This window comes from Marmota flaviventris, chromosome 10, assembly GCF_047511675.1.
Source record: "Marmota flaviventris isolate mMarFla1 chromosome 10, mMarFla1.hap1, whole genome shotgun sequence".
Lineage (NCBI taxonomy): Eukaryota > Metazoa > Chordata > Mammalia > Rodentia > Sciuridae > Marmota > Marmota flaviventris.
The window spans coordinates 41,775,212-41,792,913 of NC_092507.1; the positions used below are offsets into that span (position 1 = coordinate 41,775,212).

The window sequence follows — 17,702 nt, forward strand, 5'->3', positions numbered from 1 at the left end:
TTTTTCCTCTAATTTCTAGCATTTTTGAAACCAGTTATTTTTCATGGATTAGTTTTTTTTGTGAACTAAAATTGTTAAATCATGATGCAAAGAAAAGACCACTGACTCCAATTTTACATCAAATTAAAGCAAGCTTGTAATTCCGGCTAGCTGGTACTGTCTCTCCTGAAATCTGTGGGATGGAAGACAGTACTCCAGCTTGAGCAGAGTTTTATAGCCAAATAGAAATCCTAGTATTTTACAGAAAACAGAAATAAATCTTTTATAACTTTTGACAAGATGGCTCCTGATCTTAAGAGAGAATCAGACTGGGTTCATCAGAATGTTTGATTAGTATATTTTAGTTTTGTTTTGTGTTATCTTATTTTTAAAATTTTTACTTTATATCTCCTTTATTCTGCTAATAGTCAATCTCTATTGTTATTTCACTCTTTTTTTACTTCTTCTTTCCTTTTACTTCATAATCATCACATACTATATCATTTATGGTCTATCCCTGTCCACCTTTTGAAATTATAAACCCTTTTTCAAACCTGCTGTTTTTTTTGTAGGCAATAACTGATCATATTATTTCTGTTTATTGTGATAATTAACATTGTAGACATCATAGTAGGAACTGTTTGGTTTAATGCTGTATATTGTTTGCATAGGTGGTTGTTATTATTTGTCTGCCCCTAAACAGTGAGATATTGGAAACCTTCAGGGATACTAAGTCCACAGGGTAAAAGTTCTACTGCCTGAGATCCACACTGTTAGATGGGTAGATACAAAAACAACATGAAAAAGCAAGGGAACAAATTGCCTCAAACAAACCAAGATACTCCAATAACAGAATCCATTGACACCACAGGCGAAGAAGTGTCAGAGAAGGAATTTAGAATGTGCATAGTTAAACTGATCTGTGAAGTAAAGGACAGTATAAGAAATGAAATCAAAGAGAAAACACAGGAAGTGATCTTTCACTTCAATAATGAGGCAAAGATTCTGAAGAAAAAAAAACAATAACAAAGCAGAAATCCTTGAAATGAAGGAAACAATAAACCAAATTAAAAATTCAATAAAAAGCATCACCAACAGACTAGACTACTTGGAAGACAGAACCTTAGGCAATGAAGACAAAATATATAATCTTTTTTTTAATATTTATTTTTTTTAAAAGAGAGAGAGAGGAGGGAGGGGGGAAAGAGAGAGAGAGAATTTTTAAATATGTATTTTTCTGTTTTCGGTGGACACAACATCTTTTATTTTTATGTGGTGCTGAGGACCGAACCCAGTGCCCCACGCATGCCAGGTGAGCGTGCTACTGCTTGAGCCACATCCTCAGCCCAATATTTATTCTTAAGTTTTAGGTGGACACAATATCTCTTCTATCAAGTGAAACTGCCAAGTCAGAAGTTTTGGTCAGTTTAAGCCGTATAGATCTTCCTAACCTCTGACACAGGTAGGATCAATATTTGCTAACATAATTATATAACCCTAAGTAACAGAAATAAAGGGTTCTCTACTAGACACAGAGGACATAACCAGTAAAATTTTACAAGATCAGATGACATTGAGTAGCTTAGCTACATCTCATGGGGATGGACACCTGCAACATTAAAAGTTAAATGTTGTGTTTATATTCCTGATAACTTTAAAGATGTTAAAGATTTACATTCCTATATAAAGGCCTTGTCCACTCTGGCCTTATTATGAGAACAGCTTCTTCACACCTCCTGGTGAGACATTAACTTCTGTTGTCTTTATGATATTCACTGACATGTTCCAGAAGCTGGAATATTTGTTCAATACTCGTGTTTTTTGTTTCTCTCTTATAGAAGAACCTATCCCCAGAGGACTTTACAACGTGTTCTTCCCCAACCAGATTTTCAATCCAACCTAACTTCAATCCAACCTGACTTCTAAAAGGGAACTACAAACTTCTTGCCCCTTCTGGCGAAGCAGCCAGGTGGTCATTACTCCTTTTCCTTACAGTAGTAGAAAGTTCCTAAAATTAGAAAGGGGGGAATAAAAACAGAATTAGATGGACAGACAGTGTAGATAGGTAAATTGAGTCAGGTCAGATCAAGGAGGCCAATTTTAGGTAAGTCTGGAAAGTTGGAGACTGTCCCCTGAGGGATTAAAATTCCTTCAGAGCTCTTCCTCCACCCTATCAAAGATTTGAAAGGGACACATAAGGGGGGAATTTCATCTTAAGATTGGGAGCCATCTTGTCAAAAAGTCATGAAAAGTTAATTTCTGTTTTACTATAAATTACTGCTATTTCTAAACTTGTTTGGAATTCCTGACTGTGCCTTGAACTCACCCATGCCTTGAACTCACCCATGCCTGGCTTTCCCTGACCAGATAACAATACTTTCTAAAACCTTAGTTAGCGACACCTCATAAATTCTGATGATGGGATCTGAATTTACTCCCTACCTTGAAATATCATGGCATGTAGATCATTAATCTACTATCTGCCTTTGTATTATGCTTGTCAAAATCCTGTTAGCTCTAAGTTCTCAAGACACCCCCCTTTGCAACTTTTTGTGCTATAAAACCTTGTTCCCAGAGAGCTGGGGTATTGATCTCTAGCCTGGGGTTTTGGGGAGAGACAGTCCTGGCCAGCTCCAGTGTACACAAATACAAGCTTGCTTTAATTTGATTTAAAATTGGAGTTGGTAGTCTTTTCTTTGCAGTGTGGTTCAACAATCAGGAATTTTCCTTGGTATAATTTGAAGGGCTGGGGATATGGCTCAAGTGGTAGCGCGCTCGCCTAGCATGCGTGAGGCACTGGGTTCGATTCTCAGCACCACATAAAAATGAAATAAAGATATTGTGTCCACCTAAAAAAAACTAAAAGATAAAAATGGAAAAAAAAAATTTGCAAATGCCTGTAATCCCAGTGACTCTGAGGGCTGAGACAGGAGGATCACAAGTTGGAAGGCAGCCTCAGCAATTAAGCAAGGTCCTAAACAATTTAATGAGACAGTCTCAAAAAAAATTTTTAAAAAGGGGCTGGGCTCCTGCTTGAACAATTCTCAATTGCCGCTCAATACAATGATTACCACTTTATTAAATTTTCCTTTTATTTGTCATTAAGCTGCAAATTCTTTTTTTTTTTTAAATTCTAATTCGCTATACATGACAGCAGAATAAACTGCAAATTCTTAAAAAAAAAAAAAAAAAAGTTCACTACTTAATCCCAACTACTCAGGAGGCTGGGGCAGGAGAGATCAGGCAGGAGGACTGCAAGTTCCAGACAACCTGAACAATTTAGCAAGATTAAGTTTCAAAATAAAATGAAAAGAGTTGGGGGCATAATTCAGTGGTAGAGTTCCTGTCTCACATACAGAAAGGCCTGGGTTCCATCCCCAGTACTAGGAGAGAGAGAGAGAGAGAGAGAGAGAGAGAGAGAGAGAGAGAGAGAGAGCGCACACACAATTTTCATACTAGACATTTTATTAATAGTCCTCCTGAGAAACCTCCTAAGTTCAGGCTGGACCTCTCCTGTGCAGAAGGCTTGCCATCCTACTCTTCTGTGGTTCCTGTTCCTTTATACTTCCTAGAAAATGCCTTTTTATAATAAAAGTTTTACTACTAGTCCTTAGAATGGGAGAAGTAAAGGAAGTAAACATAGATGTGGGTAAATCACAATTTTTTTTTTTCAGGGCCAAGGATAGAACCCAGGACATCGCATGTACTAGGCAAGCACTCTGCCACTGAACTAAATCCCCCAACTGCAAATCACAAATCTTAATAGCTAGTCTTTTATTTTTTTAAAAAAATATTTTTAGTTGTAGATGGAAAGAACACCTTTATTTTATTTTTTATACATAAACACAATATATTTTATTTATTTTTTTTAATGTAGTGCTGAGGATTGAACCCAGTGCCTTACACATGCTAGGCAAGTGCTCTACCTACTACTGAGCCACAACCCCAGTCCAAGTCTTTTATTTTTTAAAATATAATTTGTCTTATTTAATTTTTAGAAAGATTTTTTTTAAGTGCTGATTACAGGACTTTGTACATGCTAAGCAAGCACTCTACCAACTGAGCTATATTCCCAGCCCAGTCGTATTTAATTTTTAATTCATTAATTTCAATAAATAGCCCAGTGTGGTGGTACATGCCTATAATTCCAGCTACTAGGGAGGCTGAGGCAGGAGGATCACACATTTGAAGCTAGCTTTGGTAATTTAGACTCTCAGCAATTTAGCGAAACCCTATCTCAAAAAAAAAAAAAAAAAAAAACAAAAAAAACCAACAATCTGGGGACGTAACTCAGTGCTCAGTGATAAAAAGTACCCCTGGGCTTTATCCCCAACACACACACATACACATACACTTTATTAAATTTTCCTTTTATTTGTCATTAAGCTGCAAATTCTTTTTTTTAAAATTCTAATTCGCTATACATGACAGCAGAATAAACTGCAAATTCTTAAAAAAAAAAAAAAGTTCACTACTTAATCCCAACTACTCAGGAGGCTGAGGCAGGAGAGATCAGGCAGGAGGACTGCAAGTTACAGACAACCTGAACAATTTAGCAAGATTAAGTTTCAAAATAAAATGAAAAGAGTTGGGGGCATAATTCAGTGGTAGAGTTCCTGTCTCACATACAGAAAGCCCTGGGTTCTAACCCCAGTACTAGGAGAGAGAGAGAGAGAGAGACACACACACACACACACACACACACACACACACGGGATAAAGTAAATATTCCTGGAAAACCCATTGAACACATTAGAGGAGGGAAAGGAGGGATCCAGAGAAAGGCAGAGTGGAGTGCCTCAGATCTGGCACCTTATTCTATTTCAAAAGTGAAGCAATTGATGCCCATGAAGAAATAAAGACTTCTTGAAGGTCCGAGAGCAACACAGAATCTTTTCCTTTGGAAAGCATCCTATCTGTTTGAGAAGACAAAAATAACACATAGGCTGTTAGTATGTTTTCTCAGTATTCAAAATTCTGTTAAATTTGGCCCTGGGGGTGGTGGTGCTGATCTCAGCTATTTGGTGGGGGGCAGGAAGATGGCAAGTTCAAGGCCAGCCTGGGCAATTTACAGAGACCTTCTCTTAAAATAAAAAAAAGATAAAAATGGTTGAAGATGTAGCCACTAGTTTTGGTAACCTGGGTTGGGTTTCCTCAGCATTGGTGGGGGGGAGGGGGAACACCTAATCCCCAACCAAAAACCCATCAGTTTCTTCTTTTGGAAAATAAGCTAATAAAATGGCATGCAAATTCTGTTGCTGGATGTTGTCTTGGAGTAAGCCAGATGTGATGGGATTTAGAGCACAAGCCCATGGGTTGGCTTTAGCTAAGAGTACAAACAGTTTTTAAGAGGAAGGAGGGAAAGGCAGAGTGTTTACAGGTAGGAATACTTCCCCCATATCAGTCTGAGGCACAGTTAGATTCAACCAAATCTACTTTATTAATGTTCATCACACTTCAGACACACACCCTAAGTCCTAACTGAGTCTACACCCAAGGGTCCAAGACACTCACCTGTGATGTGTCTTAAGTCCAGGTCGCTAGAACTCCATCCCGGCCTGAGGAGTCTGGTGCAGGGTAGGCAAACAGGGACCGGAAGTGTCATGTCGCCTCTCTGTCTGGGTCCTTTTAGTCCCGCGGGCTCCCGAAGGCTGGGCTTTTAAGTCCTTTTAAGTTCAGTTGTTCTTCCAGCTGATAACTGGGTGAGCTCTGGGGTCTAAGCCCCGGTGTAGATTCTTATATCATTATCTTAAGTCTATCTAAATTCTGCAGTTTATCTAAGTTTTGCAGTTCACATTACATCATGGACATAATGCTTACAGTTTTTAATTTAACACACACACTAATTAAAATACCCACAGTCAATAATCGTATAACATTTTCTGGTACTCATATCAGAGCTTGTGATAGTTTTTGGTTTTTCAGTAAAAGAAAAGTTAGTGTGGATGGGGGAGGAGGTGTTTGAATTTTAGGAATGGAGGACACCAAATAGCCCACTTTTTAAAAAGGAGGAGTAATGGTTAAAGGAAAGCATTTTGCAAAGTTATTTCTACATGAAAAGTAATTTTAACATTTGAATCCACTCATCAAGGACTTGCTCAAGTAATTTTAACATTTGAATCCACTCATCAAGGACTTGCATTGTGGTGTTTTTACATACATTATTTTATTTAATCCTCACATTAACCTTTTGAGATAAAAGCATTCTCATCCTATTTTACTAATAAGGACATTAAGCTTCAGTACAAAAAAGAATCTTGACCAAAGTTCACAAATTAATAGACGGCTGAGTTAGTATTCCAACACAGGATTCAAATTGCAAGTTTTATACTCTAAGAAATTTACTTTTCCAGGACATGTTTTTTTCCTTAAATCAGCTAAAGTATTTTAATCTACTAGGTTTCTTTCTTGGAGCGGATTATATAAGGATCTTCCCAATACTTTCCAAGTCAGAAGAAAGTTCAATAGTTCCCCCGCCCCTAGATTTTTGATATTTGTTTTGTATCTTTACCAGGGACGATTTTTTTTTTTTAAATGGGAACCGAACCCAGGGGTGATTTACCACTGAGATACATCCATAAACTCTTTTAATTTTTTTTTTTTTAACTTTTGAGACCGGGTGTCATTAAGTTACTCAGGGCCTGGCTAAATTGCTGAGGCTGACCTTGTGATCCACCTGCTTTAACTTCCAGGATCACTGGGATTACGAGTGTGTGAGTTTGTGGGCCTTGGGCCTCTGAAGGGTGCGTAGGAGTTGGGTGAACAGACCAGCAGCTGTAAAGTTGCCCTTGAAGAGGACGGTTGGACCTCGGGAGGGTGGAGGCTGGGTGCGGGTGGGGGCAGAGCAGGGCCGTTCTGAGGGCGGGGTCTGCGGCGGGACGACCTCCTGGGGCGCCTGCGCCCCGCCTCACCAGGCGTTTCAAAACCCCTGTGGCCTGGCAAGTCGGGCGTAGTAGGTGCTGCCCCGCTGTCGCCCACCCCGGACCGACGCCGGCCCCCGCAGGATCCTGGCCCCAGCTCGACATAGCTCTCTCCTCGACGCCCCACGGGCGGGGGGGTCACCATGGTCCACTTCTTGCACCCGGGCCTGACACCCCGGAACCTCGTCCTACCCGACGCCCTGAAAGATGCCCCAGGCTGCTGCGTGGTGCAGGTGAGAACCGCGAGGCCGGGAAGCCGGCCTCGGCGCGACTTTCCGTCGGAGGTGTAGCAGAGGCGCTCGGCGGGACTGGTCCGCGCGCGGGTGAAGTCTCCAGAGGCCGACCCCTAGCCGGTCCCGGGATGGCCGACTGGATAGTGCACCTTAGCCGCGGGCCGGCGCGCTGACTTTGAGCAGTCAAGGCGGTGCCTTGGCCGGCTCCTCGGGGCTCCAACTCTGACCTTCACCTGGCTCGGGCCGCATGGACCTGGGTGTTGGCAGGACGCTCAGCCGGCCCGCGGCAGGTGGAGGCGATTTTGTCTGGGTGAGCCCTGGAGGCCTCGAACCTTGAGCGCACCTCCGCGTGCGCCCTAGACCAGGCGTTACCCGGGGCTTAGGGCCGGGGGACCGTGGGGAGACTGTCGGAATTGCCGGAGTCCACCTGCCGCAGAACGTGTATTTAGCACCTGTTGTGTGTGAAGTATCGCATTTCCGAAGTAATCGTTAATCTCTGATCTTCTGTGGGCAATTACTAATCCCCCTTTTACTGATGTAAAGTTGGAGACCCTAACATTTAGATTCATTCATATTCTCTCTCTCTCTCTCCCTCTCCCTCTCCCTGTCCCTCTCCCTCCCTCTCTCCCTCTCCCTCTCCCTCTCCCCCCTCCCCCCTCCCCCTCTCCCCCCTCCCCCCTCCCCCTCTCCCCCCCTCCCCCTCTCCCCCCCTCCCCCTCTCCCCCTCTCCCCCTCTCCCCCTCCCTCCCTCTCCCTCTGTCTCCTCCTCTCTCCCCCCCCCCCTCACCAGGGATTTATCACAGCAGTGCTCAAACCCTGAGCCACATCCCCAGCCCTTTAAGTGTTTTGAGACAAGGTCTTAATAAATTGCTGAGGTTGGCCTTGAATTTTAGTTCCTTCTTCCTTAGCCTGCTGAGCCACTATGATTACAGACGTGTAGCACTGTACCCGGCTAATTTTATTTATTTCTTCACCAGTTTCTGACTGAAAATTTTTTTCCTGCTCATGTTTGATTATAATTTAATGTGAGCTGAACTTCATAGGTGCCACGTTGTGTATATTTTTGTTTTCTTCCTTATTAGGCACTGTATTTGTGATGCATACATTTTTTTTTTTTTAAGGTGCAGGGTGTCACTGCATTGCCCAGATCAGCCTTGAACCCAGGTGATCTTCCTGCCTCAGCTTTCTGAGTAGCTGGAACTGCAGATGTGCACCACCATGCCCAGCTCTGTATTTGATATTTTTAAAATGGTATTGTAACTTAAACAAATTCTGTTTTCTATCTGATTGTTGATTGCCTATAGCAATAGTTTTTTTTTTTTTAACCTTGTACTCATTTGAACATTTTCTAGTTAAAACAGTCATATAGTGGGCTGGGGATGTGGCTCAAGCAGTAGCATGCGGCCCGGGTTTGATTCTCAGCACCACATACAAACAAAGATGTTGTGTCTGATGAAAAATTAAAAAATAAATATTAAAAAAAATTCTGTCTCTCTCTTTTCTTAAAAAAAAAACCAGTCATATAGTATAATTATACTTTAACAATGGTGAGTCTGTCTTCTGGGTAGATAGATTGGAAAAAGAATTAGAAGTGAAAGTGGAAACACTGATTTGCAGATTTGTAGTACAATAGGTAAAATAGTAGTGACTTGGGTTTGAAACTTATGGTGGGGCTAGAAAGGAGGAGATAGTCTAGAAATTTATTTCTGCCATTTGCAAGCAGGAAACAAATGACAGATTCAAAATAGGGATAATCCAAGGAGAGTTTAAGGGGCTGTTTCCAAATATAATAAGGGTCAAGTATGGAAAAAGTCATACAGTATTTTTAATTAAAAAAAATTTTTTTTTGTACCAAGGATTTAACCCAGGGGTGGTTAACCAGTGAACCACATCCTTATCCCTTCTTTATATTTTATTTAGAGATAGGATCTCTCTGAGATGCTTAGGGCCTTGCTAACTTGTTGAGGCTGGCTTTGAACTCCTGATCTTCCTGCCTCAGCCTCCCCAGCCACTGGGATTACAAGCATGTGTCCTCATACCCACATATAGTATTCTATGCCTGGTAATAGCAGTTTACCACCCAGAGGACCTTACAGAAGGAAAGGGGGCTGGATTTTAGAGGACTGGTTAAGGGACACTGCCAACCCAGGGTAACTTTTCAGAGAGCTAGGGACATATGCTGTAATGGATTGAATTGTTTCCCCCAAAATATGTCTACAATCCAACTCCTGCTATCTGTGAATTTGACCTTATTTGGAAGGGTCTTTCTTTATACATGCTATTGAGGTTCTTTTTTTTTGCACCAGGAATTGAACCCAGAGGTGCTTAACCACCAAGCTATGTCCCCAGCTATTTTTTAAATATTTTATTTAGACACAGGGTCCCCAGCCCTTTTTAAATATTTTATTTAGATTTAGAGACAGGGTCTCCCTGAGTTGCTAAGTGCTTCACTAAGTTGCTGATGGCTGGCTTTGAACTTGTGATCCTCCTGCCTCAGCCACCTAAGCCTCTGGGATTACAGGTGTGCTGCACCCAGTTGAAGATCTTGGTAAAATCATCTAAATTTAGGGTGTACTCCAAATCAACTAAATACTACTTATTATAGTGGTAATCTCATAAAAGAAAGGTAACTGGAGGTTATCTTAGTGGTAGAGTGCTTGCCTCGCACATTCAAGACCCTAGGTTGGATCCCTAGCACTGTCTGATAAATGAATATATTATATATAAAAGCAAAGAGAGGGAGATTTGATCAGAGATATGGAAGAAGGCCACATAAAGATGAAGGTGGAGAGCAAAGTGATGCTTCAATAAGCTGTGGAGAGCTAAGAGCCAACATAGCTAGAACACTCAAGGAAAATTCTCCCCTACAGCCTTCAGAGGGGAATGTGGCCCTGCTGACCCGTTGATTTTGGAATTTTGTTATCTGAAATTGAGAAAATAGATTTCTGTTGTTTTAAGCTGCCAGTTTTGTGGTAATTGTTTATTGCAGCACTTGGAAACTAATATACGTTCTAACATTCTCTTCCCTTCCGTCATCTTTGAGTTTCTTGTGAATCTGGGTGGGAGGTAAGTGGTATACAAGGTAGAATACATGGGATTTGCTGATGCATTGGATACTGGCTGGCAGCTTTGGTCAAAGACCAGGAGGTGTGGTAGATTCATCTGCTGAAGATACATAGCACTTTTGGAGCTGGGAAACACTGGGAAAGTTCATTTTTGTGCAGGATGAGTTGGAAATGTTTTCGTAACACAGTTAAGTGATACATCAGTAGTAGCCAATTGGATATCCAAGACTGGCTGAAAGAGAAGTCTGACCTGGAGATAATAATCTGGGATTCATTGGCTTTAGAGAGAGCATTTAGTCAGACAATCAGTAGTTATATATTGTAGAAGCAAAGAAAGGGCCTAGTACAGTGCTGTCCTGGAAAACTTTCTGTGATAAAGGAATGTTGTGTATCTGCACTACCCAGTATGGTAGCTGCTAGCCATATGTCTCTTGAAATGTGGCTAGCCCTGAAATTTTTATTTTAATTTGGATGGAAATAGCCACATGTGAGTACTGGCAATCAAATTGGACAGCACAGTTCTAGGATGAAACTCTGAGTATTTCCAACATTTAAAGTCTTCAGATAAAAAGGAGCAAATAAGGTAAACTAGAACAGGAAAGGAAAGGAAGGTGTTGTCACAGAAGCCAAGGAAAGTGTTTGAAGGAAGAAATGGTCAGTTATACCTGAATCTGCTGAAGAGAGCCACTATGAAGAGTATCAGAAAGTATCTGTTAGGCCAGGCTCGATGGCACATGCCTGTTAATCCCAGTGGCTCAGGAGGCTGAGGCAGGAGGATCACAAGGTCAAAGTCAGCCTCAGCAAAAGCAAGGCACTAATCAACTCAATGAGACCCTGTCTCTAAATAAAATACAAAATAGGGCTGGGGATGTGGCTTCATGTGGTTGAGTGCCCCTCGGTTCAGTGCCCCCCCCCCAAAAAAAAGTATCAGATTTTATAATGGCAAAGGCAATAATAATAATGTTCTTGGTGGAATATGGAAAGCAGGGACTGGGGTTGTGGCTCAGTGGTAGAGCACTCACGAGGTCCAGGGTTCGATCCTCAGCACCACATAAAAATAAATAAGTGAAATAAAGGTATTGTGTCCAACTACAACTAAAATAAATATTAAAAAAAAGAATATGGAAAACAGATAAAGTGACTTAGAAACTGAATAGAGTGGATATCAAAAACATCAATACTGGTTTTAACAACAAAAACAAGTAGCAGAATGTTGTATGTAATTCTATTTATTATTATTTTATTTATTTTTTTCCCATACTGGGTATTCAGCCCAGGAACCTGGTGCATATTAGGCAAGCCCTGAGCCACATCACATTCCCAGATTTTTTTTTCCCCAGTAGTACTGGAAAATGAACCCAGGGGTGCTCTACCACTGAGCTACATGTCCAGCTCTTCCTTCTTTTTTTTTTTTTTTTTTTGTTAAAGGGATTGAACCCAAGGATATTTAATCACAAAGCCAGCTCTTTTTATATTTTATTTAGAGACAGGGTCTTGCTGAGTTGCTGGGGGCCTTGCTGAGTTGCTGAGGCTGGCTTTGAACTTGTGATCCTCCTGCCTCAGGCTCCTGAGCCGCTGGGATTACAGGCATGTATCACTGTGTCCGGCTACATGCCCAGATCTTTTTATAAAGAATTTTTGTTTTGCAAAGGGCCTTGCTAAGTTGCTGAACTTGGAATCCTCCTGCTTCAGCCTTCCTGAGTAGCTGGGATTAGGCCTGTGCCATCAAGCCTGGTCCCCGTGTTTCCCTGCACCCCTCGAGACACTGGAGTTAAACTCAGAGCCTCACACATTCTAGGCAAGCTCTGTATCACTGGAACTGAGCTACATGCCTAACCTGTATATTTTATTTTGAAATAGGATCTTGCTAAGTTTCCCAGGCTGGCCTTGAACTTGTGATCCTCTTGCCTTAGTCTCCTGAGTGTGTGTCATCATGTTTATTTATTATTAATTATTCTGTGGTGTTGGGGATTAAATCCAGGGCCTTGTGCATGCTGGGCAAGAGCACCACTTAGCTACATCCCCAACTTCCATGGAAGGAATTTAAGAAGTTAAAAATGCTGTGGAGGTCAGAGATGTGTTGCATGTTGAAGTTTCTGAAAAAGTTAGCAATCTCCAGCATATTATCTTTTGGGATCTAATATAGTACCATATCAACCTATTTTGGATGAGAAAGGGACCATGTGCCTCTATAGTCTCACCTCCCTTTCAGTTCTCTACTCTTTTTATATATATATATTTTTTTACTTGTAAATGGACTTTATTTTATTTATTTATATGCAGTGCTGAGAATAGAACCCAGTGCCTCACACATGGTAGGCAAGTGCTCTACCACTGAACCACACAACCTTAGCCTCAACTCTTTTTAAAGCACCTTTTTTTTTGGGCGGGGAGGCGTGTTACCGGGGATTGAACTCAGGAGCACAGGACCACTGAGCCACATCCCCAGCCCTATTTTGTATTTTATTTAGAGATAGGATCTCATTGAGTTGCTTAGCACCTCGCCTTTAGTGAGGCTGGCTTTGAACTCAGGATCCTTCTGCCTCAGCCTCCTGAGCCACTGGGATTACAGGTGTGTGCTACCGCGTCTAGTTTTTTATTTTTTTCAAACTGGCATCTCACTATGTTGCCCAGACTGGTCTCCTACTTAGGGGCTTAAGTGATCCACCAACCTCAGTAACCCAAGTATTTGGGACAATAGGCACACACCATACATTTAATTTTTTTTGCTCTGTTGGTAGTCGAACCAAGAACCTCATGCATCTCATGCAAGTGCTCTGCCACTGAGGTAAATCCTCTAGTCCTGGTTGTGAACATCTTTGAAAGTGGGAATAGGCCTTTTTATCCTCTGTCACAGAATAATAACTTAAAAAAATGTACCTTGGGGCTGGGGATTTAGCTCAGTTGGTAGAGTGTTTACCTTGCATGCACAAGGCCATGGGTTTAATCCCCAGCACCACACACACACACACAAAATGTATCTTGAAGGAATGACTTATGTGATCTCTGCTTGAAAAATCCCAGATATTGCACTGAAATTGTGAGATTTTTTTTAATCTTTATTTTGTTTATTTATTTAACGTGGTGCTGAGGGTCCAACACAATGCCTCATGCATGCAAGGCAAGTGCTCTACCACTGAGCTACAACCCCAGCCCAAGGTGGTTCTATTACATATAAATCATTATTAGAGTAGGAATGTAGGCATGACCACTTTTATGCTGAATATTTGCAGATGTGTTCTAACAAGGTTTGGAATTTGTTTGCTAGGAGGAGGCATCACCCTATACATTGGCCAACATCTGCATGAATGTCCTGATTGCTAATCTGGAAGAATTGTGTTCTAAGAAACCTGATGGAACACTGTGCTTTCCAGAGCAATGGAGTTTCCCTCAGGAAATAGCTGATCGATTCCTTGGGATGATGGTTTGTCAAGGTAATAAGGTTCCTCTATAGACTACTCTCACTCTCACAGCAATTTTTTTACTATTTGAAAAGCACCTTTACATACAAATTATTTGCATTTTACTTGTGAAAGTTGAGTTTCAGTCTTTCTCAGATACTATGATAGAAATTGTTTTGCTTCTAAGTTCATTTTGCTCTTGGCTTACCAGGTAAATGGAAAACTAAGTTGTCACTTGTCCATCTTATATTTTTCAAAATGCTGTTGCTGTAGTATCATCTCCTATTCTTTACATTATGGATATGAACCTGCGCGCGCGTGTGTGCGAGATTGATGCTGGGGATGCTGTAATATTTTTTAATTTTGAGATAAGGTCTCACTAAATTGCTGAACCTGGCCTTGAACTTGACTTGGAATCCTCCTGCCTCAGCTTTTCCAGTTGCTGAGATTACAGTTATGTGCCACTGTGCCCAGCTATTGTCCATTTCTTTCTTTTTTTTAATTTATTTTTTAGATATAGGTGGACACAATATCTTTATTTCATTTTTATGTGGTGCTGAGGATTGAACCCAGTGCCTCACACATGGTAGGTGAGCGCCCTACCTCTGAGCCACAATCCCAGCCCCTATTGTTCATTTCTTAATCAGATTAGTATTAGTATTATTTCTCCCTGTTGAGTGTTTGAGTTCTTTATATAGTAACACCTTTTCAGAAGCATAGTTGCAAGTATTTTCTCTCATTTGGTAGATTTGTTTCCTTTACTGAACTCAGAAGTTTTTAAGTTTGTTGTAATCCTATTTACCTCTTTTTTCTTTTTTGTTTTCTGTACTTCCAGTGTCCTGAAGCATTTCGTCTAGTACTTTTATACTTAACACTAGGGATTGAAACTAGGAAGGAACACTTTAACCACTGAACTACATCTCTACCCTCTACTTCATCTCTACAGGGGACTGAACTCAGAGGGCACTTTACCACTGAGCTGCATCCCCAGCACCCCCATTCTTTTTTTAAATTTTGAAACAGGCCTTATTTGCCTGCCCAAGCCTCTTAAGTAGCTGAAATTACAGGCATGTTGCCACTATGTGTGTGTGCTTTAAAGAAACCAGTTGCTTGTTCTGTAGAGTTTTATATAGTCTGGATTTTGCCATTATTAACTGAGCATATATTATATATATATAAAATATGTGTTATAGGTGATTGCAATGTCTTTATTTTACCTTATGTGGTACTGAGGATCTAACCCAGTGCCTCACACATGCTAGGCGAGTGCCCTACCTCCATCCATCCCTGTGTGCTCTGATATTGACATGTTTCTCTGATCCCTGTATTTTGTGTTAATTGAATGTTTGATCAGATTCAGGCTATGTGTGTGTGTTTCCTTGTACTTCATTCATGGTTCTGTGAAGTTTTTCTGGTTGATTGTTGCTATCATTATTATGGCTGTAGATGGATTATCATTGCAAACACCCAGAAGCAGGAGTTCTTGAGGTTAGAATTGTTGTGTTCATTTGCTGTCGGTGACTTTTCTGACTTAGTGTTTCTGATTTCTTCTTGTTTCCTGAGCTGTTCCATAATTAGCTTTCTGCTTGTACGTACCATAAGTAAGGTTTTATTTTGAATACCTTCTTTTTTATATATTTTTATTTTTTTTAGATATACATGACATTGAAAACCCTTCTTACTTTGCACACTTCTTGGGTAATTTTCCTAGGTTTAGTTACTACTACTAATTCCCCAGAGTTCTCAGCTTAGTCCTTTATTCTGAGCTTCAGAACCATGTGTCCAAATATCTCCTTGTTTCCCGTTTTCTTTTCTGGATTGCTGAGTCATGGTATTCTTTTAATTTTGTTCCACTCTCAGTGGCTGCTGCTTAATAAGATTTCTACTTATTTGGCTTCCCCTTTAAGGCAGTAAGGATTAAAGATTTAGAGCTCTGGCTTTAGAACCAGACTACCTGGGTTTACATACTTTCTTGACTGCAGCCATGCCACACTTAACAATGGGCACATATTCTAAAAAAGATCTACCAGATGGGTGGTACCTACTAGTAATACCAGCGATTCAGGAGGCTGAGGAAGGAGAATTGCAAGTTTGAGCCAGCTTTGGAAACATAGTGAGCCTCTGTCTCAAAATGAAAAATAGGTAGGGCTAGAGATGTAGTTCAGTGGTAGAGTGCCCTTAAATTCAATCCCCAGTACCAAACAAACTGTGTGAACATCATAATTTACTTACACAAACATAGATAGATGGTAAAGCCTGTTGCTTCTAGGATATACACCCATATATCATGTTACCCAATTGAGTGCTATAAGCAATTGTGACATAATGGTAAATATTTGTATATCTAAACATAGAAAGATGCAGAGAAATTATTAGGTAAAGCAGGGAGGCACGCTTGTAGTTCCAGCTGCTCAGGAGGATTGTTTGCGCCTCTGAGTTTGAGAGGGCAAATCCAAGGCCAGCCTGGGCAACTTAGCAAGATGTACCTCAAAAAAAAGATGGATGGAAGGCTTAGTGTTCCATCCTCAGTACTGGGGGAGGGGGGAAGTGATAAGTAAGCAAAGAGTTATTTACATTTATATGTCACTTACATACCTGTTTGGTTTCATTTTTCATTTCTATAAATAAGGTTACTATAAATATCACTTTGGTCTCTGGAGTCCAACTTACCACATATTTTAAACTTGCAAGTTATTTAACCTCTTCAAGCTTCAGTTTCCTCATCTATATAATAATAGTAGTAGTAGTTCCTGTATATGTTAGTGCAAGAGTGAGATAATCTTGGTAAAGAATTTAGAACAATGCCTGGCACAGAGTGAGTGGTAAATGTAGTCTTTATTATTCTTAGCATCTGTCCATCTGTTCATTCCACATTGCATCCTGGAAAGACATGAGATCTCATTGTCATTACAAGCTAGCTCTGCTTCTCTTATAGGCAAGCTGACTGATAGAACAGCAAGTATTTTCCAAGGCAACCAAATGAACCTGAAGATGGTAAATATCCAGAAAGCTAAAATCTCTGCAGCTGCCTTCATAAAAGCCTTCTGCCATCATAAGCTTGTTGAAGTAGATGCCACTGCAGTGCACTCTGACCTTCCAATCCCAGATATCTTAAGTGGACTCTGCAGCAATAGCTGGATCCAGCAAAATCTCCGGTGTCTCCTATTAGACTCGACAAGCATTCCTCAAGATTCAAAACGGCTGTCCTTTGGTCAGCTCACTGGACTTTGTATTTTAAGTGTTTTCAACGTTTGCTTTCATACTGAAGATCTGGCTAATGTTTCTCAGTTACCAAACCTGGAAAACTTGGACATCTCCAATACTCTGGTCACGAACATCTCTGCACTCCTTAACTGTAAGGATCGACTCAAGTTTCTCACAATGCACTACCTGAAATGCCTGACCATGACCAAACCACAAATTCTTGGAGTCATCAGAGAACTTCAATATCTGCGTCACCTTGATATTTCCAATCACAGGCAACTCAAATCAGACTTAGCTTTTCATTTGTTACAGCAGGAGGATATCCTGCCAAATGTTGTGTCCCTGGATATTTCTGGCGGCAGTTGTATCACTGATGGAGCTGTAGAGCGATTTATACAGCAGCGACCTGAAATGCAATTTGTTGGGCTCCTCGCTACAGATGCTGGTTATTCTGACTTCTTTACTACAAAGCAAGGCTTGAGGGTTTGTTCATTAAAATAAGTTTTGTTTCATTTGTTCAGAACATTGTTAAGTTCTTGCTGTTCACCAGAATGTGTACTTGTTGTTAGTTGCAAAAGCAACAACAACAAAAAAATCCTTAAGATTTAACAGTTAATAATTATTGTGCGGGCTGGGGATGTGGCTCAAGCAGTAGCGCACTCGCCTGGCATGCGTGCGGCCCGGGTTCGATCCTCAGCACCACATACAAACAAAGATGTTGTGTCCGCCAAAAACTAAAAAAAATAAATGTTAAAAAAAAATAATAATTATTGTGCACCCACTATGTGATAGGTTGTGATATAATGGGTGCACAATAATTATTAACTGTTAAATTAAGATACAGTTACATTAAGATACAATTCCTGCTTCCATGTCTCCCAGTCTAGCTTGATAATAATT

The 17,702-nt window shown here is 40.7% G+C and overlaps 2 protein-coding genes across 2 annotated transcripts in view; one reads left to right on the forward strand and one right to left on the reverse strand.

Moving 5' to 3' along the window:
• The first annotated feature begins 6,958 nt into the window (after positions 1 to 6,958).
• The window catches only part of Zyg11a (zyg-11 family member A, cell cycle regulator), a 39,463-nt gene continuing 28,719 nt past the window's right edge, over positions 6,959 to 17,702 (forward strand). The window contains exons 1-3 of the mRNA XM_071617840.1: positions 6,959 to 7,132; positions 13,466 to 13,631; positions 16,534 to 17,285. Coding sequence (XP_071473941.1) covers positions 7,043 to 7,132; positions 13,466 to 13,631; positions 16,534 to 17,285 — 1,008 coding nt within the window. The 5' untranslated portion in view covers positions 6,959 to 7,042. The remainder of the gene's footprint in view (positions 7,133 to 13,465; positions 13,632 to 16,533; positions 17,286 to 17,702) is intronic.
• Echdc2 (enoyl-CoA hydratase domain containing 2) overlaps positions 16,415 to 17,702 on the reverse strand; it is a 56,736-nt gene continuing 55,448 nt past the window's right edge. Inside the window, exon 10 of the mRNA XM_071617835.1 lies at positions 16,415 to 17,536. Within this exon, the coding sequence (XP_071473936.1) occupies positions 17,447 to 17,536 (90 nt within the window). The 3' untranslated portion in view covers positions 16,415 to 17,446. The remainder of the gene's footprint in view (positions 17,537 to 17,702) is intronic.